General features: G+C 36.1%; 1 protein-coding gene across 1 annotated transcript in view; it reads left to right on the top strand.

The window, feature by feature from the left end:
• The window catches only part of LOC137408812 (E3 ubiquitin-protein ligase XIAP-like), a 173,930-nt gene that overhangs the window by 131,642 nt on the left and 15,318 nt on the right, over positions 1 to 26,970 (top strand). The window contains exons 7-11 of the mRNA XM_068095397.1: positions 17,468 to 17,668; positions 17,765 to 17,932; positions 19,051 to 19,153; positions 23,085 to 23,172; positions 24,937 to 24,994. Coding sequence (XP_067951498.1) covers positions 17,468 to 17,668; positions 17,765 to 17,932; positions 19,051 to 19,153; positions 23,085 to 23,172; positions 24,937 to 24,994 — 618 coding nt within the window. The remainder of the gene's footprint in view (positions 1 to 17,467; positions 17,669 to 17,764; positions 17,933 to 19,050; positions 19,154 to 23,084; positions 23,173 to 24,936; positions 24,995 to 26,970) is intronic.

The raw sequence follows: 26,970 nt of genomic DNA, 5'->3' as shown, positions 1-26,970 counted from the left end.
GGAGGAGAGTGATGATGATATCCAGAAGGTAACAGAACTTGCAGTGCTTTAAAATAGAAACTGTTAGTAACAAAAAATTATTTTTTATTCATTTAATTTTCAGTGTTTTAAGACTCATTTCAATAAACAGCTAAATACTGTGGGGCTTTAAAGACAGATCTTTTGTTGTAATGCTTTTGTTCATTTTCATTTGAAATTAAAGCACATATTTTCTCCATATCCCATGATATATATTTTTTTCTCCCCTGAGGTGGGGTTACCGAAACACTCCATCCATCTGCTCCTGGTTCGGCCCCTCTATCAAAATTTGGAACCCATTGTGGCCCACGGATCAAAAAGTTTGCCCACCCCTGGTATAGAAACTGCAGTAGTAGTGTTTGACCAAGCTATATATTGTAAAGCACAAACTATTCGGTTCCTCAATCCCAATCTGATGTCAAAACTTGTCCCTAGATTAGGAGATTTCCACACAGTAATTGCTTTCCTTGGTATGATAGGCAAAAGGTATGGTGATGCTGGGTGGGCCAAAATAATCACAGAATCATAATGTATCGCTGAAGGAAGCCTGAAAGGGGTGATCAATGGTAATAGTTACAATAGGTCCATCATGGCACACAATCTTTGCATGGAAGCACTGTATGACCTATTGTTGGATGAATTGGCTGAAAGTTTTGAATCCTCTAGTGCCCTTGACTCTCTTAGTTTGGACGTTAGTAAAGCTGTTTTCAATCACACTGAATGTAATCAATCTGAACTCGCCCACATGAATCAGGCATTCCAAGAGTTTATAGTCACCTCTTCAATAGGCAACCCCACATTTAGATTCTGGGTAGAGTATATTGAAATGGTGACACAGCTGCTAAGTTTTGTTCGAGCCACAAGGAAATCTCATTGGAACTTTCATGTCAACTCACTACAATGACTCTTGCCATGGTTTATTGCATACGACCACTCCAACTATGCAAGATATGACACACTTTACTATATGGAAATGAGGCAGCTGGCAAAGACTCACCCTCTAATTTACCAAGCAATGGCAGATCACCGTGGTTGTTCTACCCTTCAATATGAGTATCACCGCCCATTGTCAATCGTGTCAATCGTGATTCTAAATCACAGGGAGGTCTCATTGGATTCACAAAAACCCAATCTGCCCCACAGAGATGGACCATAACGCATCCACAAAGGACAGCTGTGCAGACAGAAATAAAGAAGCTTCTAGAATTGAACTCCACTAGCTCAGACAAGCACGGCTTGTCAGAATCGGCATGGAAAGCTGAAGACACACGATGTCTCATCAAAGAAATAATATCAGCTCGAATCAACTCATTCAAGCACAAAAGTAAAAACCTTGTCTCTATCGTCAGTGGAGTTGAGGCTTCAACTGACATTGCCTATGATTTACAAAATGCAAAACAGATCGGAAAAAGCAGTTTCAAGATTTTGTCATCAAACGGATGACAACTCAAGTAAAATTCAATGCACCAATAAAGGCAAACAAACTGAAAGATTCTGCTTTGAGTCAAAGTGCTAAGAAAACATCTAGTAAAAAAGTCCTTGGCAATGTAAGCTGGAGCCTGGCAAATACGGATGGATTGATAATTAAGACAGCTAAGTCTACCTTTATGACAGCATTGGAGAAAGAGCTAGAGCCACATCCAACATGTTACACAAAATTTAAAAACCTTCCAAAATTTGATGCTGTGGTCATTGATGGAATGGCTGAGATTCAAGCTTTGAAGCCCCCAACGACATTCGGAATGGTTGCTAGTGTCCTATTAAAAATGCTAGCATCAATCGCCACATCATATGGTTCTTCTCGGGTGGATTCTGTCTGTGATAGCTATCCTGACACGAGCATCAAATCAACAGAACGAATGCGTCGTGGATTGACAGCTAGTCATGTGACAATTTTTGGACCAAATCAAATGGTACCAAAATTGCCAGATTTCCTGGCAGAGGGAGCAAACAAAGAAGCTTTGGAGGCTTTTTTGAGTAAGGAGTGGAGCAGTGCACAGATCAAACAGGGTCTTGATGTATACATAGCGTTTTCTTCTAAGTGCAACAAGATTAGCTTTCAAATGGATGGGAAAACTAGTAATAAAAATATAGTGAGTCTAGCATCAGATCATAAGGAAGCTGACACAAGAATGATAGCACATATAATGTCCATCATGGAAGACAACGGATAGGACTGTACGGTGATGATAAAGTGTCAAGATACAGATGTGTTTATGATTTGTATATCTTTGGTACATGAGCTTCCATCAGATCAATTGTACTACTTCTGTGGGAAGAATGAACGAATGCGATACATACACACTGGAAATGTATCAGTTATTCTAGCAAATATGATATAATAACAGGAAATGATGTTGTACAAATCTTATTGCAAGTCAACTATTGTGTTGTGATTTCATACCCGAATCCTCCTTCAAAGTGGAGAAAATAATAGCGTGACAGCACTCCAACGACTATTTCACTGCCATGCCTGCGCCCTCCCCTGCTCATTCACGATGGTGCGAGAAGGCGGATGGGTAGAGTTCAAGGTTACATGTGCCTTCTGTCACCAATCGTACACTTGGGTAACAACTGCCAGGGTGAACAGAGCTCACGTCATCAACCACCTGCTGGCAGCTGCATCACTCTTTTCTGGCGGATGCATTACGCAGAACCTCCGTTTTCTGTCACTCCTGAACACCGCGATACCAAGCCACAGCGTTTGCCTCTACCAACAAAGAGAATACTTACATGGTGTGAGTGCTAATATTTACCCATAAACTTGGAAAATGTGAGTAAAAGCTTGGCACACTAATTGAATAACGACATTTAGAAACAATTTTTTTTTGAAATGAAAATATGTCATCCTTCAAGCGAAATATATTATAATTTAAAATTTGGTTTATTGCTCTCCCTCAAAGATTTCCCAAGCTAACCTTCCTCCAACCCAAGATGAACTGAGGCTGCATGTAATGAGAGCTGGTTACCAAGCAGCCATATGGCGTAGAGCTGTTCAGCCAACAATTGATCCTCCCTTACCCACTAATCATGGCTGGACTTTGTATAATGGCAATCTCACAATCACATGGATGACACAGATCCCAGCGCCTTCTAATGTGACGAAAGACATGTTTTGTCGATGTAAGACAGAATGTTCACCCAATAGATGCCAGTGCCAGAAGGCTGGACTAAAATGTACAGATATGTGTCAGTGCAAGGACTGTGGAAACAAAACTGGTGTTGAAGAGAATACAAATTCTGATGATGCTGGTGAGAGTAGGTTATTATACATCAAGTATCAGGTTATGCCTTTGAAAATTTGCAGAATATTTGTACTCATGATACCTTTTCCTGATACCAAACAGAAAAAAAATTATACATTTTGGTCAAATCTTTAAACAGCTGTGACAGTTTTTGATTCATTTTTCCTTCTTGTGGATGTATAGGAGATAACACACAGTCATGGTGCTCATCAGACCGACAAATTATGTAATCAATTACATTATATAATATCGCGTATATGTTAAACTCTATGCAACTTGGAAAGATATAAATATTAAATCTGAAATATACTACAAATTCTGATCTTGATTGATGTGTTGCAACCGCTTTGCTCTTCCAAATTGAGAAACCGGCGAAATTTGAAATTATATCATTAATTTCATGTATTACATAATACATTATGAAAATGTTTTGGTCAGTTGAGAGAATTGTCAATTACATATTCAGAACAAGCTCCAAAAACACATGGAATTGAGTGGTATTCACAATTATGTTTAATACATATAAATGTACTTCAAGTTACGCATATAACTTACATAATAATATTATTATGTAATATAAATTCAAATCCATGCATTTTTGAAATTTCATAATATGATATTTGAAATCAACTACAACTTTTGATCTAGTTTGATGTATCGAAGTCCCGCTCTGTACTGGTCGAACTTGTAAATTATAAAAGTTATATTATTAGTTTATTGTATTATGTAATACATTATAATTAATCTGGTGGCTAGTTTAGAAGTGTAGAAACTAGATATTCAGAATCAGCATAAATTTCTGGTCTAGAAAATTATTTCAGCATATTATCCATCCTAATATAAAATAAATCACTTTTTTTGAGTAGGCTGCTTCTCCACTATATATCATACATCAAATCAGGTTGTTATTAGTGAATGAAGAATTACATTGTATTTTAATTTCATTCATACCTAAAGGGACACCTCCTCCATGGCAATGGGTTAGAAGTAGAAAGAGGTGGGTCTGGTGACCGTCCATTCCACCACTGGCATCTAAAAACACTATCTCTGGAGACTCTCTACAACAAATTATGTGCCATGCATGTTATTTTCACTGCCAGTTTGAACATAAAGGCACATTTAAATGATAAATAACAATAAATGACACTGAATGACAATTAATAGAGGAATATAATCAGTGGTTTTGGGGTCACAAAATCCTATGTCCTATTTAGTAGGTGCATGCTGTACATAGACTATACCTATGTAGAGCCACAGTAATGTTTAGAAACTGACCTTCACTTGTGTGAGCGCTCCATCAGTGGAGTTATCAAAGAAACAACAATTAGGCTCTCTCTGTTAAACCTGTCAAAAACTTGACATCCTCATTTTCTAATTTTGTTTGTAGAGCTTCTCTCATCTCTGCGGTCGTCTTTTGAAACATATTTGATTTTTTTTCAGTTTGTGATAAAGTCTAAAAAGCAAAACATGAAAATTGCTAGCAATTTGAATGATTACCAAATATTTATGTGACAGACAATGTATGCAGAGCGTATAAAGAATGTTCAACTGGCCTCTCCTTCACACAAATTACCTTGAGCAGAACTTGGATGATGGGATGATTGACCTGTCCGCAAGTTTGACAACATCCTCTTCAACAGTAATTTTCAAATGACTTAAAGCTGAGATCGGAAAATGTCCATCAACAAAAAACTGTTCTAGTGCTCTAGCGGTTTCTTCAGAGACACGATTCTTTCCATATGAAGCAGCAGATGCTGTTTGGTGGTTGTGGGCCAAATTGAGCTTAACTCCTGCTTCATCACATCCCCTAGAAACAAAAATATTTATTTCTATCAACTAATCTGATGAATTCAGTCCAACAGTCGCTTAACAAGTTACAAAATTCTTTTAGAGGTACAGAATCAGGAGTTACAATATTTTATTTAATGTTTATGTTACTGATTGATTTTGATAACCGATTTTGGTTTGAAATACAGGCATTACTTCAAAAATTATTTCCGAAAGCAATAGATAAGGGAGACTCGCTATATTCTAACTTACATGTTTTCCTTTGGCTTTAAACTTATTGTGAGCGTGGGTCGATTTCCAGTGTTTTTTATGTTGGAATATTTTCGCTTCCTCTTCTGCCTATTTTTGCAGCTATGCTTGTTTTGGTACTGTGTTTGATGCTGACAAACAGCTCTACGCTGAAAAAGGTAAGTATTATATTAGATCTACAGAATACAAACATGACAGTGTATACCATGTTTGCACCAATCTAATGCCCTTGAGGTTCTTTTTTCACAACTGTATCTAGTATGTCAAACTCGGGTCTTGTGCCCGCCTTGTGTCTTTCAGGTGAGGTTAGAAAACTATTAAATCTGTTCTTGAGTCACAACCAGCGCTTTGGGTTATACTTTGTAGGCTGGTGTTAAGCCTGGTTTAACAATATTAGAGTATTTCCTTTTCTATTATACTTGTGCTAATGTACAGGAGTCTTTCTGTAGGCTTCCTGATTTCCTTTGTGCGCCATCTGTTGTTTGCCTGAAACGAGGCCTTTGAAGCCAAGATATCAGATATTGATTCTAGCTCCTTCACGGAGAAAACAACGGTAGTTTTGGAGGTGATTCTGACCATTTTGTGCTTTAAAAGGTGGTAGGCAAAACCTTCAGGTAGGATATTCTAAGAACAAAAAGTATCATCAAATACCTTCATTGGTGAACACATCACAATCATACTCAGACCATGATTGATAGCAAAGATACACTATACTATATAGTTGTTTCGTCATTACTGGTTTGCTCAATGTAGTGAGTAGCTGGCGGCAAATGTCCACCAACCCCCCCCCAAATGATGAGGGGGGGGGGGGTTAGGTGGACATGATGGTTTGTGATGGGGCAAATGAAATACATGGATTTTGTGGGATTTTGACAAACAAGGTGTCATATTAAAGCGAAGTACGTTCTAAAGGGTGAGATAATTTATGAGGCGCTGCATGTATTTTGGACAGAGTAGGCTTGACTTAAAAGACTGATTCATAATATAATATGCTTGGAAGGCATATGATATTTATTCTGTAAAGCAAGTGCATGAGCAAAGGTTTTCCTTTGCTGTTTTTGGTATGAGCAAGCAGAGGAGAGTTCAGTATTAAGTTAGATAACTCAAAGTGCAAGTAGAGTAAATAGTTTGTGATTGACTTTGCTACAATGTAGTTAAATACAAAATTAAAAATCAAATGATTATATTTCCGCTCTACCCTTTCCCTGACTTAACTAAAAGTCAAATAACTGAAAAACAGACCACAGAGGACAGAGTTTCTTGTGTCTTGTATTCAGATACTCCCACGTCTTGGTGACTGGCTGCTGGTTTTTCACAATGACATGTGTGGTCAGTGCTCATGGTATGATAGGTCTCTGATGCAAGCTTGCTAAAAGAATCTTTTCTCCAAGATGGGGAAGATGCAAGTTTAGTGTTGCCAGAGCCGTATAGTTTCGGAGTTTCTCTACAGTGAAAGCTAATGAAGCTATACGGCTTGGAGTGTTGCGATAATTGTACTTGGCGGGTAAACCCAACATTCCTACCTCGCGCACGCGTTCTTATTTGGGTTGCTAGTTACCTATTTTCTTTCGCTTCCAAAATTTAGGAAATATCAATGTTTGAACCTATCATCATGCTTTGATTGACCGTCAATCATAAGTCTTTTAGACGTCAATGGATATTATTTGACTCTCTTCGACCAATCGCTGATCCGAAAGGAGTGACTGCCGTTTCCGAAATTTTTAACACCGTTGTATTAAAAGAAAGTACATGTATATGTTAAAGAAAGCATGTTTTAAATATTGATCGTGGTTGAAGTTATGTTATGAGAAATTTAAAACCTTGATTCTGGTAAAAGTACTTTTTAAAGCCTTAGACTGCTAAATGGCTCTGGTTTATATTTCTTTGCGATAACTCAAGATTTCCTTACTACCGGTATTTGAAATCTTGAACTTGCAGAGTCGTGTGTGTTTAGGGAGAAGTTGTGTTAGCTAAAATTAATCTAAATTTACACGCAGCATCAGTATTAAATTTGCTTTGTCATTTACTGCGTTTTTGAGTATGTTTGGTTTGTACATGTTCGTTTAGCTTTAGCTAGTGGGAGCGAGATTGATTACTACTGGTTCAAGTAATAGTGAAAATGTTAAGCTAGTATAAGCAGTATTGTTATTTACTACTCAAATATACTTCTTTTTCCCATAAGTCAAACCTTTGAAATACACAGCTAACAAAATTTCTAAACAATATTAGTTACAAAGGTCGAAATAGCTAAACAAGGTTACATTCTTACTCGAACGATCGTCAATGTTCTTTGTTGAGTCTCGAGCTGTCTACGGCTGTGAGTCTCGACATTCAAACGAAAGTCGTGACAGTTTATCGACAGAGAGTCTCAGCAGCTGAGACCTAAATAACCTTTGCATTGCAGGAGAAGAGGCTTAGCAAATGCTGGAGAAAGAGACTCCGCGGATGGAGAGGCAAGAGGTTGAGCCCAGAGATGTTTTTGAGGCTTTAAAAATGACTCGATTAATTTCTATTCTCATCAAAAAATTTACCATTCAATTCTTGATTCTTTAGAATCATAGGTCCTGTATGAATCGATTCAATTTACAATTCCCCACAATTCAATTCTCAATTCTTTGGCTAAATTAACTTTAATGAATCAGCTCAATTCAATTCTCTCAAAGAAACAAAATCAAGTCTCAATCAATTATTACCAAAAATTGACTGATGCCAATATACATCAAAATAAAAATAAACCGCAATCACTCACTTAAATTTATGCATTAGCTTAGTCCCTTCACTGTTCGTATAGCAAATATCAACTCCTTCGCCATGAATTTTGTTGCTTGTTCGGATGGAATTAAGTCATGCCAACCATTTTTGCTGGCATATACTCAGTATTTTTGTTGTAACAGCAGAGTTTCTGTCATGAAACTTTAATTCAGAGTCTTAGAATCAACAAAAAATTCTACACAAAAAATTAATGTTTCCCATTGACCATGCTACATGTAGCGGCTCTTTCAACGCCACTAGATGAAGTAACCGCTGAATTTGAGTATGGGAAAGGTAACATAATTATTATTAAAGCTATCGTCTGCTCTATCCCATGGGCCAATGATATGGCGGAATTTGAGAAATCCAATGGTTATGGGAGCATGTGTCTGGATAAAAAACATCAGAACAAATTAGTCATATGAGATCATAATTGAATTTCAACATTAAATGATACAGCTCTAAAGTTTCAAGGTATAACCTTTTTGAAATTTGACCTGAGACACATCAACTGGCACGTGACTTTATTTTTGGAGAGTAGTTTATGCAGGCTTTCGATACACCCTTAGTAGATATTGCTTTCTTTTGGCTAAAAATCAGCTGCTGAAGTATTTGGAAAACAAATCCAGCTGCTTTTTTGGTGATTTGTCTAGCTATGTATTTTGATGATCTTGCAGTCTGTCAAGACTCGTAAGGTCATAGTAAAGTCCAACAATAAAAGTACAGCTAGTTCAATCACAGGTAAATTATTTTTGTCATATGGTGTCGTGTGACAACTTCAAACTCGATCCCAACAAGAAAAGTCGATATCCGTTATGCCACAACCTTTGGATAAAGCTTGTGCACAACATTTGTTAGGTGCTGTGAACTATTTGGGCTTCTATATTCGTAACCTATCAGTTACACACTTTTTGAGGATCCTGCTAAAGAATAACTATCTCATGTTATAGGGACCAGAGCAAGCAACAGCTTTTGATGAGGTCAAAAAGCCTCGGACTCGTAATTCTCTGTGGGTGCACTTTGATTCGTCTAAGAGGATATCACTGCAAGTTGATGCCTCGAAATGAGGTTGTTGAGCTGTCTTTTTACATGTTGGTCATCCTGAATTTTATACTTCTTGGTCTTAGATTCTGGAAAAGTAAAATTAGACTCATATTGAAGAAGAGCTTCTGGCAGTCATGTTTAGTTTAAGAGAAGTTTCATATCTGTATTTATGACAGAATTGTCAATATTCAGACTGATCACACACCATTAGACACGATCATTTTTTGTTCAACTACTATGACGTCACCCATGGGTTGCTTCTGCATGTCATGAAAAGCTTTTATAAAGTCATGAAACGTACCAGATAAAAAATACATATTGCTGCTACTTTGTTGAAGGCGAAAGAGAAGAAAGATAATGAGTTATCGGATATTGACCAAACACTTGTGGTTCATTTAATGACTGTCAATGGTATTATGAATGCAATGGAGAAGAGTGTCACTGAAGTTGACAGTGAGGCAGCAGAACTTGAGAAAATGTTGCTGCAGAACTGGCCAAACATTAAATCAATAGTACCAAGTCTGTGCTAGCCATATTAACAGATCAAAGATTTACTTTATGAGGCTGAAGGTTGTTTGTATGTTGTAAAATATTGTTAATACTTGCTATGAACTTGGTGCACTTTGGTCGTTTGGGTCAGCAGAAATTCCCGCTTGAAGTTCATTGTTTTTGACACACATTTCTCAGTGTGCAGTCTGTCGCAAAGTTGCCTACAGACATCACAAAGAGTCTAGTGTCTTACCCTGTCTTTTACTTGCTTTGGCAGAGATTGGCAATGGAGACCTTTGAGTTCAAAAGTAGCAATCACTTGGTTGCTGTAAACTTCTATTCTCATTTTTCATCAGCCATACGGAGGAAGTTTATGGCTTGTCTGAAGAATTTCAGCTAGACCCATTTCTGTACAATAATGGTAGCTATTTGACCTGTAAGCTATCGTTGAGTATAGGTTATCCCCTGTGCCAACTTATTTTTCCTGCCCTGGATTCTTTTTAAAGATTTGTTTAGACTAGCGCAAGTGAACAATAAATTAATTTTTTGAAAGGTCAGTTTCGCATGAAGTAGACCAGCCAATGGACGATTGGAAGGTGGATCCAGTCGAGAAGAACTTTTTTATTTGATTTTCAAGTCTTGTAGTTTTTGTACTCACAAATTCTTTTGCAACAGGTTAGTGTATTTAGGTAAAAATTGTGGCACCATTACAAATTGTCTTATATCCCCACACTTTTAACGCTTGGGTCTCCTAATAATATACGTGTATACAGGTGAGCTACAGTAACAGATTGACAGATAAACTATGTCCTTTAAAACCTAGTCCATATTAAAATGTGTGCATACTTGTTCCTAACTCATATCAGTATCAGATGCTGCATCTACCTAGTGAAACTGACAAATGTCATGTCTCTGCATTTATGCTAGTGTAACTATAGATGTCATGTCATAATCACACTTTGTTGATCTGATTGTTTCAACCATAATCAAGTTTTGTCGATTTTAATCTTGGAACATGTTGGCAGTCAGATCACTTCAAACATCAAAAGAATCGCAACTGATAGCAAAATATCGATACATTTCGATAAAATCTATTAAAACTTTGTGCAAGTTAGTCTTTAAGCTGACGTCAAAATGATAAGTTATGTATTGTAGCTGCTCATATCATTGCATTTGTGTTCTAGGCTGTTGAGATGATAAGTTAGGTATTGTAGCTGCTCATATCATTGCATTTGTGTTCTAGGCTGTTGAGTGACTAACTCTAGCAAGAATGACACACAAATATTTTCCAACATATTGCCGTAGTGTTACTTTCAAGGTTATTTTTTGACCACAATAGTATGTGTGGCAGCATAGAGTACGGATTAGTACTGAAGTTTTATATCCAATAGGGGATTCATAGATAATCATTGAGCCAGATGCTCCAAACAATATTTATAATGGTATTGGCCACACATTTCTGTCTAATATCAGTAGGTGTACAAACCATTTCCCCTTTTAGTTTATTATATTGTAATGTTAATGATATGTGAGACTAACTGCTGACATAAATACCCTACGAATATGAGAAACAATAACTGATCTAGTGATTCCTAATAATGACGTAAGAACAATTGATTTTGAAATTTTAATATATGTAATAATTCTATATAATAATTAAGTTTAGTTTGATTCTAGTAACTTTTATATTGCCTTACTTTTTAAAACAAGCAATAAAGATCTTCTGGTGGGATCATCCTGAAGATGAAGGTATAAAACTACATGACTCATTTATTCAATAGCAGTACTTTAGCAGTACTGTAATTGTCCACACTATCGCTTAGGTCAACAATTAGCTGTGTGATGGACCGCAACGATGAGATGCTATGACGTTATTTTGCGATAAGTGATCATGGCCAGTGACGATGCGATGGACTTTCAACATGTTGAACTTTGACACTGATGATCGCAATTGTCAGCATCTTGATTGGCTGTTTGTTAACGGCTTCAGATCAAATTTCAACAGCTGTCAAGATCGACATGAATGTCATTCGGCTAGCATGGCAAAGAACTACGGTCGTGATGATTTACTTAATCACATAATTAACAAATAATAAAAGTACACACGATATCAGGAATGCAATTTTGTAATTTTTATTGGTTGTTGGTTAGAGGTCACCGATAGTTAATCGCTCGTAGTGTGTACACCTTATAATTGGTGATGACGTCAAAATGGCTAATCGTTGCAGTTTTTTGCATAGCCTAAGGTTAATTTGAGCGATAGTGTGCCCAGGGCTTTAGTTTTTTTCTATTTTCACATTCTACGTTTTTTATTAAAATCATAGATAAAATTTTTCTCAAGAAATTTAGTCATCCTATTGAATAATAAAAAACATGACACACACATTCGAAATTTTTGGTATTGCTTGTGGTATACTTCATAATTGTCTATTATGTAGTTCTGACAGAAGTAACTGTTGTGTTTAGTTATATATGACATCATCTAACAGAAGTAACTGTTGTGTCTAGTTATATATGACATCATCTGACAGAAGTAACTGTTGTGTCTAGTTATATATGACATCATCTGGCAGAAGTAACTGTTGTCTAGTTATATATGACATCATCTGACAGAAGTAGCAGTTCTTTAGTTATATATGACATCATCTGACAGAAGTAACTGTTGTGTCTTGTTATATATGACATCATCTGACAGAAGTAACTGTTGTGTCTTGTTATATATGACATCATCTGACATAAGTAACTGTTGTCTAGTTATATATGACATCATCTGACAGAAGTTACTGTTGTCTAGTTATATATGACATCATCTAGAACAGAAGTAACAGTTGTGTCTAGTTATATATGACATCATCTGACAGAATTAACTGTTGTGCCTTGTTATTTATGACATCATTTACAGAACTTGTGAATATCGTCTGAGTTTCTGTTTATCCCTATCTTTGTTATTACAGATGTGGAAATGAAGTCTTTTGAACACCAGACAATTTTTGGTGAGTTTTTTTGTGCCTTTGCTTATTACTTAGCCATGTCAATCTAAGCCTACATTACTGCAAGCTAACATAATATCCATATGATATTAATATAGTTATAGTTAGTTAGATAGTTATACAATGAGTTTAGTAAAGTATTTTAGATTTGTCTTCCTCTGGCTCTACCTACCCCAAGTGCGAGGCAGGTAGAGCCATTCAATATTTTGTTTTGGGGCAGGTCGAGCCACTCACATAAATGTAATATATAAAATTATACATATCACATATATAAAATTTTGATGATTTTACCAGGAGGTGTTTGCATTAGTGTTTGCGATCTTTACCTCTCTATACGACATTTTTGCCTGATGATGCCACCACTGGAACGAGTTGAAATTGTATGGTGAGGGTCCACTGTATATTGCTTTACTTTGTATAGTAACAAGAAATGAAAACTGTGAAGGCTGATTATTATGAATTTTATATGCGGACTTTTCCCGAAGCCATAAAACTACATAGCCCACGGTCACTGGCAGTAATTTAGCATCTTCAATTCTTTTTTTCAAAATAAACTTTTGCCTTATCATAATTATAGTTTGTTTGGTGTTATCAGAGATTTGAATGAAATTTTCTCAAGGACTCTTGTAGTTTCACTGACTGATTTAAACAGAACACACACATTTTAAATTTGTGGTATTGCTATACTCTCTTTTTACACTCTAATAAACTTCCTCCCGCATCATATTTCAGATAACATATTGTATGTGCTCACTAAATGGAGGGTTAAAAATATGCACTTACATTTTTATAATAAAACGGAACCATTTGGTTGGCCACATTCAGCTATTGCAGGTGTGTTTTCTAACGCTATCAAGATCAACTGTAACTACTGTACAGTTTCATGTGCATAAATATTGCATCATCTAGGTTCAACTGCATATAAACCAAGCCATATGTTGGATCACAATCTTAGCAAGATGATAACTTATTTATTAAGGTAAAAAATCTTGGCAGCTGTTGAACTTCCCAACATTTGTTCCACTATAATTCAACCTTAGGATGTGCTTACATAGCCTCATTTCTGTCTTCTCTCAGGGCGCTCTGCTGAGCACTCAGACCAAACTCACAATGATCAGCAAGTCAACTACTATGCTAGGAAAGGATTGGATTGGATGTTCAACCCCTTGAAACATGGCATACCAATTGCTGTATCAACATCTCAAACAGAGATACTTTGCTATCTTGTAGTTTGGTATCCTGATAACCCAAATCCTCTTCTCCCGCTATCACTGCAGAAGGAGTTAGGTAATATACCTTTAAACCATAACTGCCACAATCCCTTAAGAAGAAATTTATGAAATAGCAAATCAACTATGCTGATCACTATGGTTACACTATTTTTCATATTTATTACTTCAGTCAAAAAGCCGCAAACAGTTTTGAGATTAATTTGCGTTTTTTTTTACAAAACGATGTCATTTATAAGGCGTTGGCCATTTAGCGCATATCATTAATTTTGTGGCATAACCTATCCTACAATTGACCCAATAACGCTAGCTATTGACAAAATCATGAGTTTTGAAGCTCATTTTTCTTGGCGTCCAGCCTATAAAACATCTTGTAACAAGCTTCAAGCAATATTAAATAGCTTATCAACCTTTCAGAAAAAACTGAGATTATTTCGAAAACTGAATTTAGAGGATGATAGGTTTTAAGACACCCATCTCTATAATTCTAGATCGGTCTAAACATTCCTAACTTCTGTCCCTAAAAAGCTAGGTTACATCACATATTTATGGGCGGGGTCATTTGTGACACCGATATGGAATCGCTGTGAAAAGCCATCAAAAACAAAAATGTCTTTGAAAGTTAGTGGACCGATCTTTATTTTGAGTACAAAATCGTAATCAGCGTGTCTGATTTACCTATGAAAAACAATGAAATATGCTTGTGGAAGTTATGGTTTAAGTATACTGAGTTTGTGAAATGCGTACAATGATAACGTTAGCGCAAAGATGGTCTAAGAAAATTTTCAGTCTGACAAGCATAACCAAACGAATGAATGTTTCTAAAAAATTAAGCTATCAGAATAGGGCAACTCTAAATGATACTCGTAGGCTGAAGATCAGAAAAGTATATGGCTGTAAACATAGTACAGTGCACCCTCAGGATGCACTGTACTATGTTATATGTACGATTACCCTGATATACGATTTTTTCACCTTACGAAGTGGAACATGATGATTTTTTTCACCTTACCATGCGATCTTATTTCACCAGACAAATTCAACCAAATTTTTGCCCGAAATTAAATTTGCCAGCCGGTATGTTTATTGCATACGTCAAAATAACAAGACGCCGAACTGCTGTTCGTCAAAAATATTTTCACAGCGCTTAAAATACACACGATGAGTGTGTTCTCTCAGTTCAGCAATTCTAGTGTGTAAAATTGTAATATTTTCTTTTTCAAACCGGTAGCAATGGAGTTGCAATCCTTCTAACAGAAGGTCAGACAACTTCCTTCAACTCACTAACAAAAGTCTACTTTGTTACAAAAACAAAATTGTTCGAACGTTTTTGCCAAATTAGGTTGAATAAAGTTTTAAACAGGTTCCCCAAAAGTTACTGTAAAAGCGAAGACAGAAACCGATAAGTGATAAATTTTTAGTGATAAAAAGATGAAATTCAGTAATATAATTAAAAATACAGTGAAACTCGGATAACTCAAACTTCAAGGGACCGAGCAAAAGTGTTCAAATTATCAGAGTGTTCAAGTTATCAGAGCACTGTCACAAGTCTATGTATTTACTTATTTATTAGTAGATACATGAACATATACAAACTATAATATAAATCAAAAGCACAAATGGCTTGTTTCAAATTAAATGCTTCTAATGTAAAGTTTAAAACGTTTTTTATCAAAAAGTATAGAGATTTTTCTATCACTTGAGATTGGTTTGTTGTTTGAGGTGATGTTATTGCCAGGACGTTTTTAGATTGACATTGGCAAAACTTGATCGTTGCTGAAATGCTCAAAAGAAAAGACATCTTTTTCTTTTGAGCGTTTTACCCACGATCAATTTTGCCGATTTTTCTTGAAGTTTATCCAAAGATTACCTTACTTTACCTGGCATTCGTTAAGAGCAACACTCCGAGGCAGTTCAATTAAAAGTTTTACGAGGTTTAACGGTACATTGTATATCACTAACGTTTTTTGAGTGGATACTTATTGAATGTACACACGTATTCTGTGTTTAGGTCAAACGATGAATAGTTTTTTTAGCTAAGACAACGTATACGTTTAATTACAATTTTTAAGACGTTTTAAACATTCAACATTCCGAAGTTGATTCAACTCGGAATCCACGTCGGGTCACGCACTCAAGGATTTTCACCACGCAAATACAAAACAAAAACAACATGCTGTTTTTGTTTTGTATGTGCGTGGCGAAAATCCTTGCGCCCGTGACCTGGCTAGCCCGTGCTATTCATCGTATAGTAGTACGTATAAATCAAATTTCACCAAACCTTTAGAACAGTCGTTGACAAAAATATTTTGCCGATGGAGGTAGTAACGACGCTTATGAATTACGAAAAGTTGAGGTTTACCTCTATGGCTTGAAATAAAGTGATTTTCTAAAGCGATAGCAACCGTTTCGGTAGCCGTTGGGCAAAAAACAGTTCGAATTAACAGTGCTGAGTTCGAGTTATATAGAGCCATTTATCATTGAGTGGGAACGGACCAAGCAAATCCAGTCGAGTTAACCATGTGTTCGCTATATCCGAGGGCGAGTTATCCATGTTTCACTGTACATATTAAAACTTAGCTTTAAGTGTGTGGGTGTTTGTGTGCCTGCATGTGTGCATGCTTTGTACAAACTGGTTTTTAGCGTGTAGTTGATATGACATGAATGCTGTACACTTCACTGCTGATATTATCCCTTGGTCTACAGGAGCAATGAGTCCAAGAGAGTTCCTCGACACGGTTCTTCATAAGCTCTCACTTGATGAGCGAGAGTCACTGCTGGTTGATGAGAAGCAGAGAAGAACAACCTTCCTTGTCAACTGGCCTCATGATGGAAACTTGTCTGGTATTAAGATGGCTCAGGCAGGATTCTACTGTCTCGGTTTGTACTTCTGCAATGCCAGAATATATTCTATAGATGACTGTGAGATTATTGTATAGGCCTATATTCTATAGACGACTATGAGAGAGTATAGTGTATAATCTATAGATGACTTTGAGAGAGTATAGTGTATATTCTATAGGCGACTATGAGAGAGTATAGTGTATTTTATAGATGATTATGGAGAGAGTATAGTGTATATTCTATAGATGACTGTGAGAAAGTATACTGTATATTCTATAGATGACTATGAGAGGGTATAGTGTATATTCTATAGATGACTTTGAGAGAGTATAGTGTATTTTATAGATGATTATGGAGAGAGTATAGTGTATATTCTATAGATGACTGTGAGAAAGTATACTGTATATTCTATAGATGACTATGAGAGGGTATAGTGTATATTCTATAGATGACTTTGAGAGAGTATAGTGTATATTCTATAGGCGACTATGAGAGAGTAGAGTGTATATTCTATAGATGACTATGAGAGAGTATAGTGTATATTCTGTAGATTACTATGAGAGAGTAGAGTGTATATTCTATAGATGACTATGAGAGAGTATAGTGTATATTCTGTAGATGACTAGGAGAGAGTATAGTATATATTCTATAGATGACTATGAGAGAGTATAGTGTATATTATATAGATAACTATGAGAGAGTATAGTGTATATTCTGTAGATGACTATAAGAGAGTATAGTGTATATTATATAGATGACTATGAGAGAGTATAGTGTATATCTTATTAAGAAGTGTTACAGCGTCATCTGAATTCTGTAGATAACTCTGATAGAGTACAATGTGTGTTCTGCCGTGGAATTATTCACCAGTGGGAAGAAGGAGACAACCCTATGACTGAACACGCCAAATTGTTCCCCTTCTGCAAATTTCCTAAGGGTCTTGAGTGTGGAAACCAAGACTATAGAAGTGATGTTCTGGGAGCTGAGGAGCTAAAGAATATTACCTTTCTGTGTGTGCAAGGTAAATGGCACAGACTGTCTATTTTTCTTTTGAGAGGCAGTTACTGTACATACAGACTATTAGGGTTGTTAACACAATTTTTAACTCATTTTTCAGAGATGGAAAAGAATCGAGATGGTAGTGTCACTACCAACAGCATTGCTTTGGGCATCAACACCAACAACGCCGTCATCATGAGGTATTCAACCATAGACTCAAGAATCAATACATTTGATCGCTGGCCAGCTTCTAATGCCTTAGCCGCTGGCAGTCTTTGGGAAGCAGGTATGAGTTGTGTATATTGTTTGAGCTGTTGCTGGTTTAATGAAGGCTACTCATCATACCGTGATCCTGCTGTTTACTGTAAAGTACCCCACATTAATTTATTTAATGTGTTAATATATTTTTTCTTTTATTGTTACATGATTTTGGTATAAGTACTCCCTACATTAATTAATTATTTTTTTGTTTTACGAATTTAAAGCCTTCCGCTATTTAGATGACTCAGTAACCAATCTTTTATACATGATCCCCTGTAGCATCAGAGTTGCCCTTTCCTTGTAAGCAAGTATCTGAGGCCATATTTTTTAGTAGAAATGTTACATGGACAGTAGTACTGCAGAGTCTGAAGTATGACCTTCAATGTTTTCAAAACTTTATTATAGTAACATAATTAATAGAAGTTTCTAGAAGTTCCTGATTCAGCTAATACACACTTATGAAATGATAAGTTGTTCTCTCTCAGTTGTAGAGTATTCCATGTTTGATTAATTATATGACCTGCAGTGTCAAGAGTAGATATGTGATATGTTTAGCCAATTGAACTCTTAGCATAGTGTTATCATCACTTACAGTGTATATTTTCACATGAACTATGGCCAATGGCACAAGTCCTAACAATCAACATTTCTTATCTTTGTAGCCTTGAGTAAGGTCTTGTCTAAACTTGCTTTTTATTATGAGGTATGACACAGTTTAGGTATAGGTGAGGTATCCTTGACTATTTCTTTAAAACGTATCGTTTCCATTAAACTGCAAAAAATACTTTATAGTCTTTTGCCGAATGTTATAATTGAGTAAATCGCACTTAACCAGAAAGGTTACACTGTTCTGAGTTGATGCTGTAATAAACTAACTGTGAACGTTAAAAATAATGACCTGATGTTTATCATAGTAAATACTGATGCTATAAATAGGAATAACAAGTAAGATGGACAAACAGACCACAGCATCAACTCACTAGACTTTGTATAGCAATGTTAGATACAGGTCTAGTCATAGGAGAGGGTAGAGGTACAGGTTATTATTATTATTGCCTATGATGGAAGGGAAGTAACAGACCATAATTTGTAATCTTATGGCTCTCTGGTAAAATAGTCTTGTAATTTAGTTACCTGTTGTAGGTTTCTACTACACCGGGTTTGGTGATCAGGTCAGGTGTAGCTTCTGCGCTGGTGAACTCCAAAATTGGGCTGTCGGGGATGACCCGTGGCAGGAACACGCAAGGTATTACATTCAGTATTACATTGTGTATTCTCATAGTTTTTATATCGAGACACTAGCTGTGCTACCTGACGTTGCCCGGGTTTAGAAAATCTGCTTATAAACAATGAGATGTAATGAAAGTAGCCTGCCACTTGCTATTAGCCCGGCACACTGCCAATGGATGATTCAAGTAATATTACTAATAAGAGCTACCGGTCTCCATGGCGTTACGCCATCACAGTGTGTAGTAGTGATGGAAAGCAGTAGCATATTTGCTTCCATATAGCGACATACATTGCCTAGCGAATCTATCAATATCGCGTAGCTGAATTGGCAAAGCGCCAGACTGGCAAAAGAGAGGGTTCGACATCAAATCTTCTGCGGTATGGATTCTTTATTCTAAGATTTTAATAGCTATCGACGGACATACACAACGATGAACGAATACACAGACTGAGAAGTATATATACTAGCTGTGCTACCCAGCATTGCCCGGGTTATAATAAAAACGCCTTTGGACAGAAAACTCATTTGTATTAATATATAACAGCATTTGCCATTCTGACTTTCAAACTACATATCATGAGAAAAGTGTTTTGCGTAATTGAAAGGGTTTAGATATAAATACGAAATAGCAAGTAATAGCTAAATTAAGCCGGTTTTGCTACGATTAAAATAAATGATGATTCGGTAATGATACAATTATTTCGAGCTGAGAAAACAATACTGAGTTAAAAATCCTGAACATGTTGAATTAATAATAACAGTTCTTAGATAGAAGTGTGTATTTAAAAAAGGTTATTGTTCCACCAGAAAATATCCATCAAAACTTTAAATACAGCCATACTATTATCTCTTGATACTGGTACAAATGTAAAAATGAGATATCGGACTGTGACCGAAAGGAGAGAGAATGTCGAGGCTTTTCTCACGAATACATCACATTTGTCAGTGTGAGAAGAATTGGTCTTGACCCCAGATATATTGATTGAACCTTACAAAAAATATTTCTTAACAGAAACACAGGGCATCGGAATGTGTAACCGCATTGGTAATATAATCAGCCTTCATTATAGCCGGAGAGACACACACGGATGGGCGCACCAACTTGGAGAAATATATATATAAACAGAGGCATCCGTAACGTGTGGGCGCAATGCTAAAATAATAGCTATAACTGGGCAATCAAAACGACGAATACACATACGAGCAACTTTGTGAAATATATTATATATACATGTATATAATTCAATGCTTGTTATGGGATAATTATAGCAATATACTTAAAGATGTAGGTGCAACCAATTTTAGTTGACTATCAGAAAGTATTATTTATTTTAGTATTTATTATTTAGTAAGGTATTATTTTATCATTTGCGATTGTTTTTGATGTTTGATGTGGCCTGACTGCTAAGATGTTTTAAGATTAAAATCGACAAAACATTTTCGCTGTGAAAACGCTAAAAAATGATCTGCCCAGACTTTCCCAAAATCATGTATACACCCTCAGGATGTGACTTTAATCCGTTCCAGGGTTGGCATCGTACAGGGAAAAAATTGTATTGAGGGGTATGGAAACATTTTCTTTCAGTAGTGTGAAGCAGAAAATTTTTCAAGCTTTTAGTATTTTGTACGTTGAAATATAGTCGAGCTGTGCAAGAGTACCTGCATATACAGCTCTCTGATTACACTTCATAAACCTATCAATCAGACAAGATTTTGGCATAGGTGGCAACGGTGATATTCAATATGTTCTGCAAATTGCATTTTGCACTATCTTTAACATTATTATTTTATTATATAATTTTTACAAACCATAACATTTTTATCCCAGCAAACAGCTTTCATGAAAAACAACCATCTTATTCCTGGCCACTCACATAGTTTAAGTTCATATAATGGCAAAAATTACGCTACCTCAGTTAACTCAGAATATGTATGTATTATATCTGGATATTACTTTTCATCTTTGGTCCTAGGATATGTAGCTCTCACTATGTTGTATACGCAGGTTGGTAGTGATCACCACTCTGCTCTTGTAAGTTCTTCTGGGTAATTGTCCGCTTGAAAAGTGTTGCCCTTGACCGCGATTTAACAATTGACCCTTACAAAAACCCGAAAATATAAGTTCACGAAAACATGAAAAACCACCGTGTTCATAGAGTTGTAGATTTCATAGAGTTTCAGTTAATACGTCATTTAGCGTGTGAAATCTGGAAAAGGGTGTATATAGTTAAAGCTATGAATTGTAAGAGCCTGCATAGGCTCGTGGTCAGAACAATGGATTACAAACCAGTGGTTGCAATCCTTGTGAGTTCAAATCCAGCACGATGCAAGATTTTAATTCCAAGATTTTAATAGCTATAGGTGGACAAACACAGACGCAGAAATACAGACACGCAAGGTGGACACCCCTAAGTACAGAATCAAGGCTGCAGCAAGCTGGCTGTTGACCGTTGATTATGGTTCATTTGCCCTTCCCATAGGGTGCTCACAGACTCTGTGTTTGTTTAGGGTTGCCTCTTATAATCCTTGCTTGTAACCAGCAGCATTCTGCAAGGCAGCAGCTCAAACCCCATTCTTATGGAGAGTTGGGTTACCTGTTTAGTCGCTGGTTTTTCGACCATGCAACGGGTGGTACTGGTTAACATGATACCGGTAGCAGGTAGCAACCTGACCTGACTCTAGGGATACTAACACACGCATACTGGAATAATAACACACATATATACTTGTCATCTTTAATGTTTAACATGAATAATATATACAGTTGAATGAGTCTGTTACATTTAACACCCTACTTACTCTTCGTATCATCATTACTCTGTCTTTAAACTTTTTAACTCTCTCTTCAACTCAGAGACTCTGTCTTATTGTGAAAAAACTATTTTGTTTCTAATTTTTAATATGTACAGTACATATATAAAATTTTGATGAACTATACTAGGGGATGTTTGCATTATATAAATACTATGGTTTGTATACCCTTCCATAGGACTTTTCACAATACGGTGCCAACCCTGGAACGGATTAAAGTTGTATTTTGAGGGTGCATTGTATTATAATCTTTATCCTTTAGAAGCTTTATTTATTTCATGGTAACATCATAATGAACCTTCAAAGTCTCAACCATACAAGGTGAAGAGCTTTCTTTATCCATTATTAAATAAACCTCAGGAATAATAGTTATTATATAGAGACATCAACGCTTGCTATGGGATAATAACAGACATGCACTTAACATGAATAATATATACCTTTGAATGAGTCTGTTACTTTTCACACTTCGTATCATCATTACTCTGTCTTTAATCTTTTTAACTCTCTCTTCAATTCAGAGACTCTGTCTTATTGTAAAAAAAACATTTTAATTAACAAACATCAACCTTATCTTCTGTTTGATTGATAGTCTATATAGTTCTATTAATAGATAGTTTTGCTATCTATTGCTAGGTAGCTGCCTTTAGTATATATTATATGACACGGTAGATAATTTTGCTATCTATTGCTATATAGGCAGTCTTAATATGCATTGCTAGACGAGTTGTTTACTTACCAGTGACTTTACAATTTGCAGTTGAGATGTTTATGACACAAATCGTATGAAACATTCACTTGTTGACATTGCTGATGCTTCACTTTTTTCAGATATTATTGATGTATTTTTTATATTATAAATTAATATATAAAATATAGAATAATATATATTATTCTACATATTTATTATATATGTATATTCTATTTATAATATAGAAAAATACATCAATAATATCTGAACAAAGTGAAGCATCAGCAATGTCAACAAGTGAATGTTTTATACGATTTGTGTCATAAAAATCTCAACTGCAAATTGTAAAGTCACTGGTAAGTAAACAACTTGTTAAGTATATAATATATATGTAGACTAATATATATTATTCTATATTTTATATATTCTTTTTCTATATTTCAGATGGTTTCCTGACTGCCCCTTTCTGATTCAAAACAAAGGTGAAGCGTATGTGAATGAAGTTCACAGAACAACAGCAGATGGAAAGAAAGTAAGTTGAAATTTGGGAAAGTATATAAAATAGTTGAACTGTTTAGTCTCAGACCGAAGGGCACCTTTAATGTACACAGTGGTCATGGGACTTATATCGGAATAACATCGGAATTTTTGTTATTTCCCCGTAAATAGTACACCTACTGCCCAATTTTAATTTTGAGAAAAGTTTTTGTTGATATCATATGACAGAAAAGTCAATTAATTTTCGTTTTCATATGGTGAAGACGGAAAAAAACATCGTGTTCCATATAGTAAGGCAAAAAATTCTTATAACGAGACATTGTAATGCAAGAGCGCACTGTATTCATTACAGATGCTACCCAACCTACGAACGAGTTACGTTCCGAACGATTGTTCGTAAGGTGAATTTGTTCGTAAGTTGCTTCAGTGCTATATTTTGTATTATAATTTATGTTTAAGGCCTATATAAGTTTATTGAAGGTTTATATAAGTATGTTTAAGGCTTGTATAAGTAACCTGTATTGGTTTGTACTAGCACAATATTTAATAAAAGGGAGAGAATACTGTGGTCGATGCCGGGCCATGACACTGCATTTCTTATTTATTGTATGTTTTTTTCCTTTTTATTACATCATTGTTTTAATCATTATGCTATCACTTATCGTTGTTGTCTTATTTTTTGTATGTGTTGTCCTTTTATTATATCATTGTTTCACTCGTTATGTTATTGTTATATCTGATATCCCGTCATAACACTATCATTTATCGTTACTTATACTGTTGTCATACCAACGCGCTAGCGGTCCTATTTATTCACCTTGTTAGCCGGTGTTCTTGCCGTTAGCCGGAATGGTTGATATTATTGTATATAAAGGGGCACGCTCACTTAGTTGAGCGGAGCAGATAGCCGTACGCTCCTCGGCTAGTGAAATTTCCTTCGCTAATAAAAAGCTGAATGAAACAACCATGTGCACTCTCTTCTCTTTATTTATTATTCTAGATCGTGCCAAGTAAAGGCCGGTAAATTCTTTTACAATACGTACAGTAAAAATAAAGTTCTCTGCGCGCTGGAGATACGTTCACGCACTTATGCACTGCAATGAACTGGGCAGAGGAAGGTGGATGCTGGGTGGTGCTTCTGAGTAGTGCCTCTTTCCGCCGCTAACACATCGGTAATACCGTCACTAATAGCGTCAGACATACGCGCAGACACGTTCGTATGTACCGTTGTTCGTAACTCGAATGTTACTCGAATCGTTAATCGTAACTCGAATCAAAGGAATGTAATCTCAAAGGATGGGCAGTATATGGTAAGAGCAATCGGTGTGATAAGAACGCTTTATAGTCTTGTGGTTACACACGTTTGTTAGTAAGCTTTGGTTTCAATATCGCAAAAATTGATCACTATAACTGAACAGAGGAAAGACAGCTGAACAACGGACAGACTACAAACACGGAGGTTTACATATATAGATTACTGCGTACTTGACCTTGTTATTGTGGTGTCGTTGGAGTTTATAATGAAGTATAAAAAGTATAAAACTTAACTTGCGTTAAGTATAATACACAGTAGTTGATTATAATAGGTCTTGCATACAGAGAGAATAAAAAAAAACTGGAAAATATAGGCTGAGGTTACACTGATTACAACTGGTGGGTCACAGCTGGACCATCAGAGTATTCAACAGTTTTTATATTGAACATTAACGCTGTCTGAGTCTGAAAACAAGGTTGTTTTCTGTTTTGGTCTGTATGGTCATATATGTACTTTTTATCAAGCAATTGTGTGGTATTTTAGTGCTCTCGTCAAAACAAGGCTGTAACAGAGCACAAGCAGAAGGTATCAGATCGAAAAGGTAAATATTTAATTATGAGCTGGTGCAGCGGTTATTTCTCATGTGTAATCATCCTTTTATGAATTTCTGACATGCTACAAGAAAGACCTCATTATGAACATTCTGTAAATCAGATGAGCCGAATGTAGACTTCTGCTCTCACATGAGGGTTTATGAACCTTACCTGCAGTCATGTATTTGGAACTATGGACTTTATACAGAGGTTGACATAATTACAGTTTCCAGCAGGATTATCTTATTTATAAACTGTATTGTAGTAAGTAGGCTAGGAGGTTAACTACCACATAAATATATACAATCTATATATAACTAGTGTATAGTGTTGGAATAGGTTAATGTTACTTATCTTTCTTCCAGATTGATGTTTTTCTCTAGGGTCACGACAGGTCTGTTTCGTGCTGGTGCACTCTTCAGGTGACTTTTTGTTAAATGGCTAGTGAAATTGCCTCTCCTGGTGGTGTTTGTAGCTCCGCTTCCGCCTGGATCGTGTTGGCTAAGAAGGTACTTCTTGGAGTTTCAGCATGTGTTGTTTATCTCATTTCTTTTGTTCAAGGTGGCTGTTTCTGGCCTGCAAACGATGTGATACTTTTCAGTAAGGCACAGATGTCATTTCTTTGTTTGGTTTGAATAAGGTTTAGCTTTCTGCATAATTTTCCATTTAATATTTTGGCTTGTATTGTCATTCTTAAGTTCCCAGATGTGTTAACTGAGTTCTGTGCTGTTTTGTTTGTCACTGTGCATGAAAGAGGCCTTGTGGTTTCCAATTCTGGATTTGGAGTCAGTTGTTCATAGTCCTATGTAGGTGCTCTCGGTGCCCGTATCTTCTTTAGTCACTATGGCCTGGTATATTATGTTCGTAGTTAGGCAGTTTCCGTCTAGTGGGAAGTTGTTCCTTACTCTACAATTGCAGTCCCTTACTCTACAATTACGATTTATATATATTTTTTTAAAAGTTTATCCTTTGTTTTCGGTATGTCCAGCTATAGCTATTATTAGGATCTTTGAATAAAAATCCATACCAAAGAAGATTTAATCTCGAACCCTCCCATTTACCAGTCCGACGCCGTACCAATTGGGCCACAGATATTGATATCTTCGCTAGCCGGTATATGTCACTATATGGGAGCAAATACCCAACGGTTTTGCGTACTACGCAGGGTGATTGCATAACGTCACAGAGACGAATAGCTCTCATTAGTGAACTTACTCAAAATTTCCATTGACATTGTTCCAGGCTAATAGCAAATGGCAGGTCACTCTCATTACTTCCTATTGTTTATAAGCTGATTTTTAATACCCGGGCAACACCGAGAAGCATAGCTAGTAATTCTATATGTTGACATTTAATGAAAGGTAGTATAGGTAGTCAAAAGCAGTCAGAAAGCAAAATAATGGGTTGGTTCAAAGAATATTTGTAGAAAAAGAAGAGTTCAGTTGTTTCTGATGTGGCAGGTATTTTAAACAGTTTTAACGCTCTTCTGATATCTATTCCAGGCAATTAAAGCTGGAAAGAAGTCTACATTTACCTTGTCTGTGGAGGTTGATATGAGGCGATTTGTACAAAACTAGAAGCGCCTCGTGAATTTGACATACCCTATAGGATGAAATTATTCGTGGAGTTCAATTTTGTGAAAGATGTCTTTTCATGCATATTCGCGGACTAATTTATTTGCGGATGAACACATCCATGAATAAATTATTCTGTGAATGCAGCCAGCAATAGAGTAAAACCTTCACGTGCGTATACCACCTGTTTAGGTTTCTATTTAGCTGAGAAATTTATGTCGATCAGGCTAAGCTATAAATTTTTGGCTGCATCCAGAGGTTTCCACGAATATTCATCAATTTGTAGGCCTTTATTGAACTAACAACTTATGGTAAGTTATGAGTTCTTTTCAACGTAAAAAACTGCAGGAGAGATTTTTTCGATTACGATGTCATGCCAAATTCCGAATAACTTGTGACAACCTTGAATA

The sequence above is a fragment of the Watersipora subatra genome, chromosome 11, assembly GCF_963576615.1.
Source record: "Watersipora subatra chromosome 11, tzWatSuba1.1, whole genome shotgun sequence".
NCBI classification, from domain to species: Eukaryota; Metazoa; Bryozoa; class Gymnolaemata; order Cheilostomatida; family Watersiporidae; genus Watersipora; species Watersipora subatra.
Note: the sequence above shows the minus strand (reverse complement) of the source record. Positions and strands in the feature narration are given on the sequence as shown.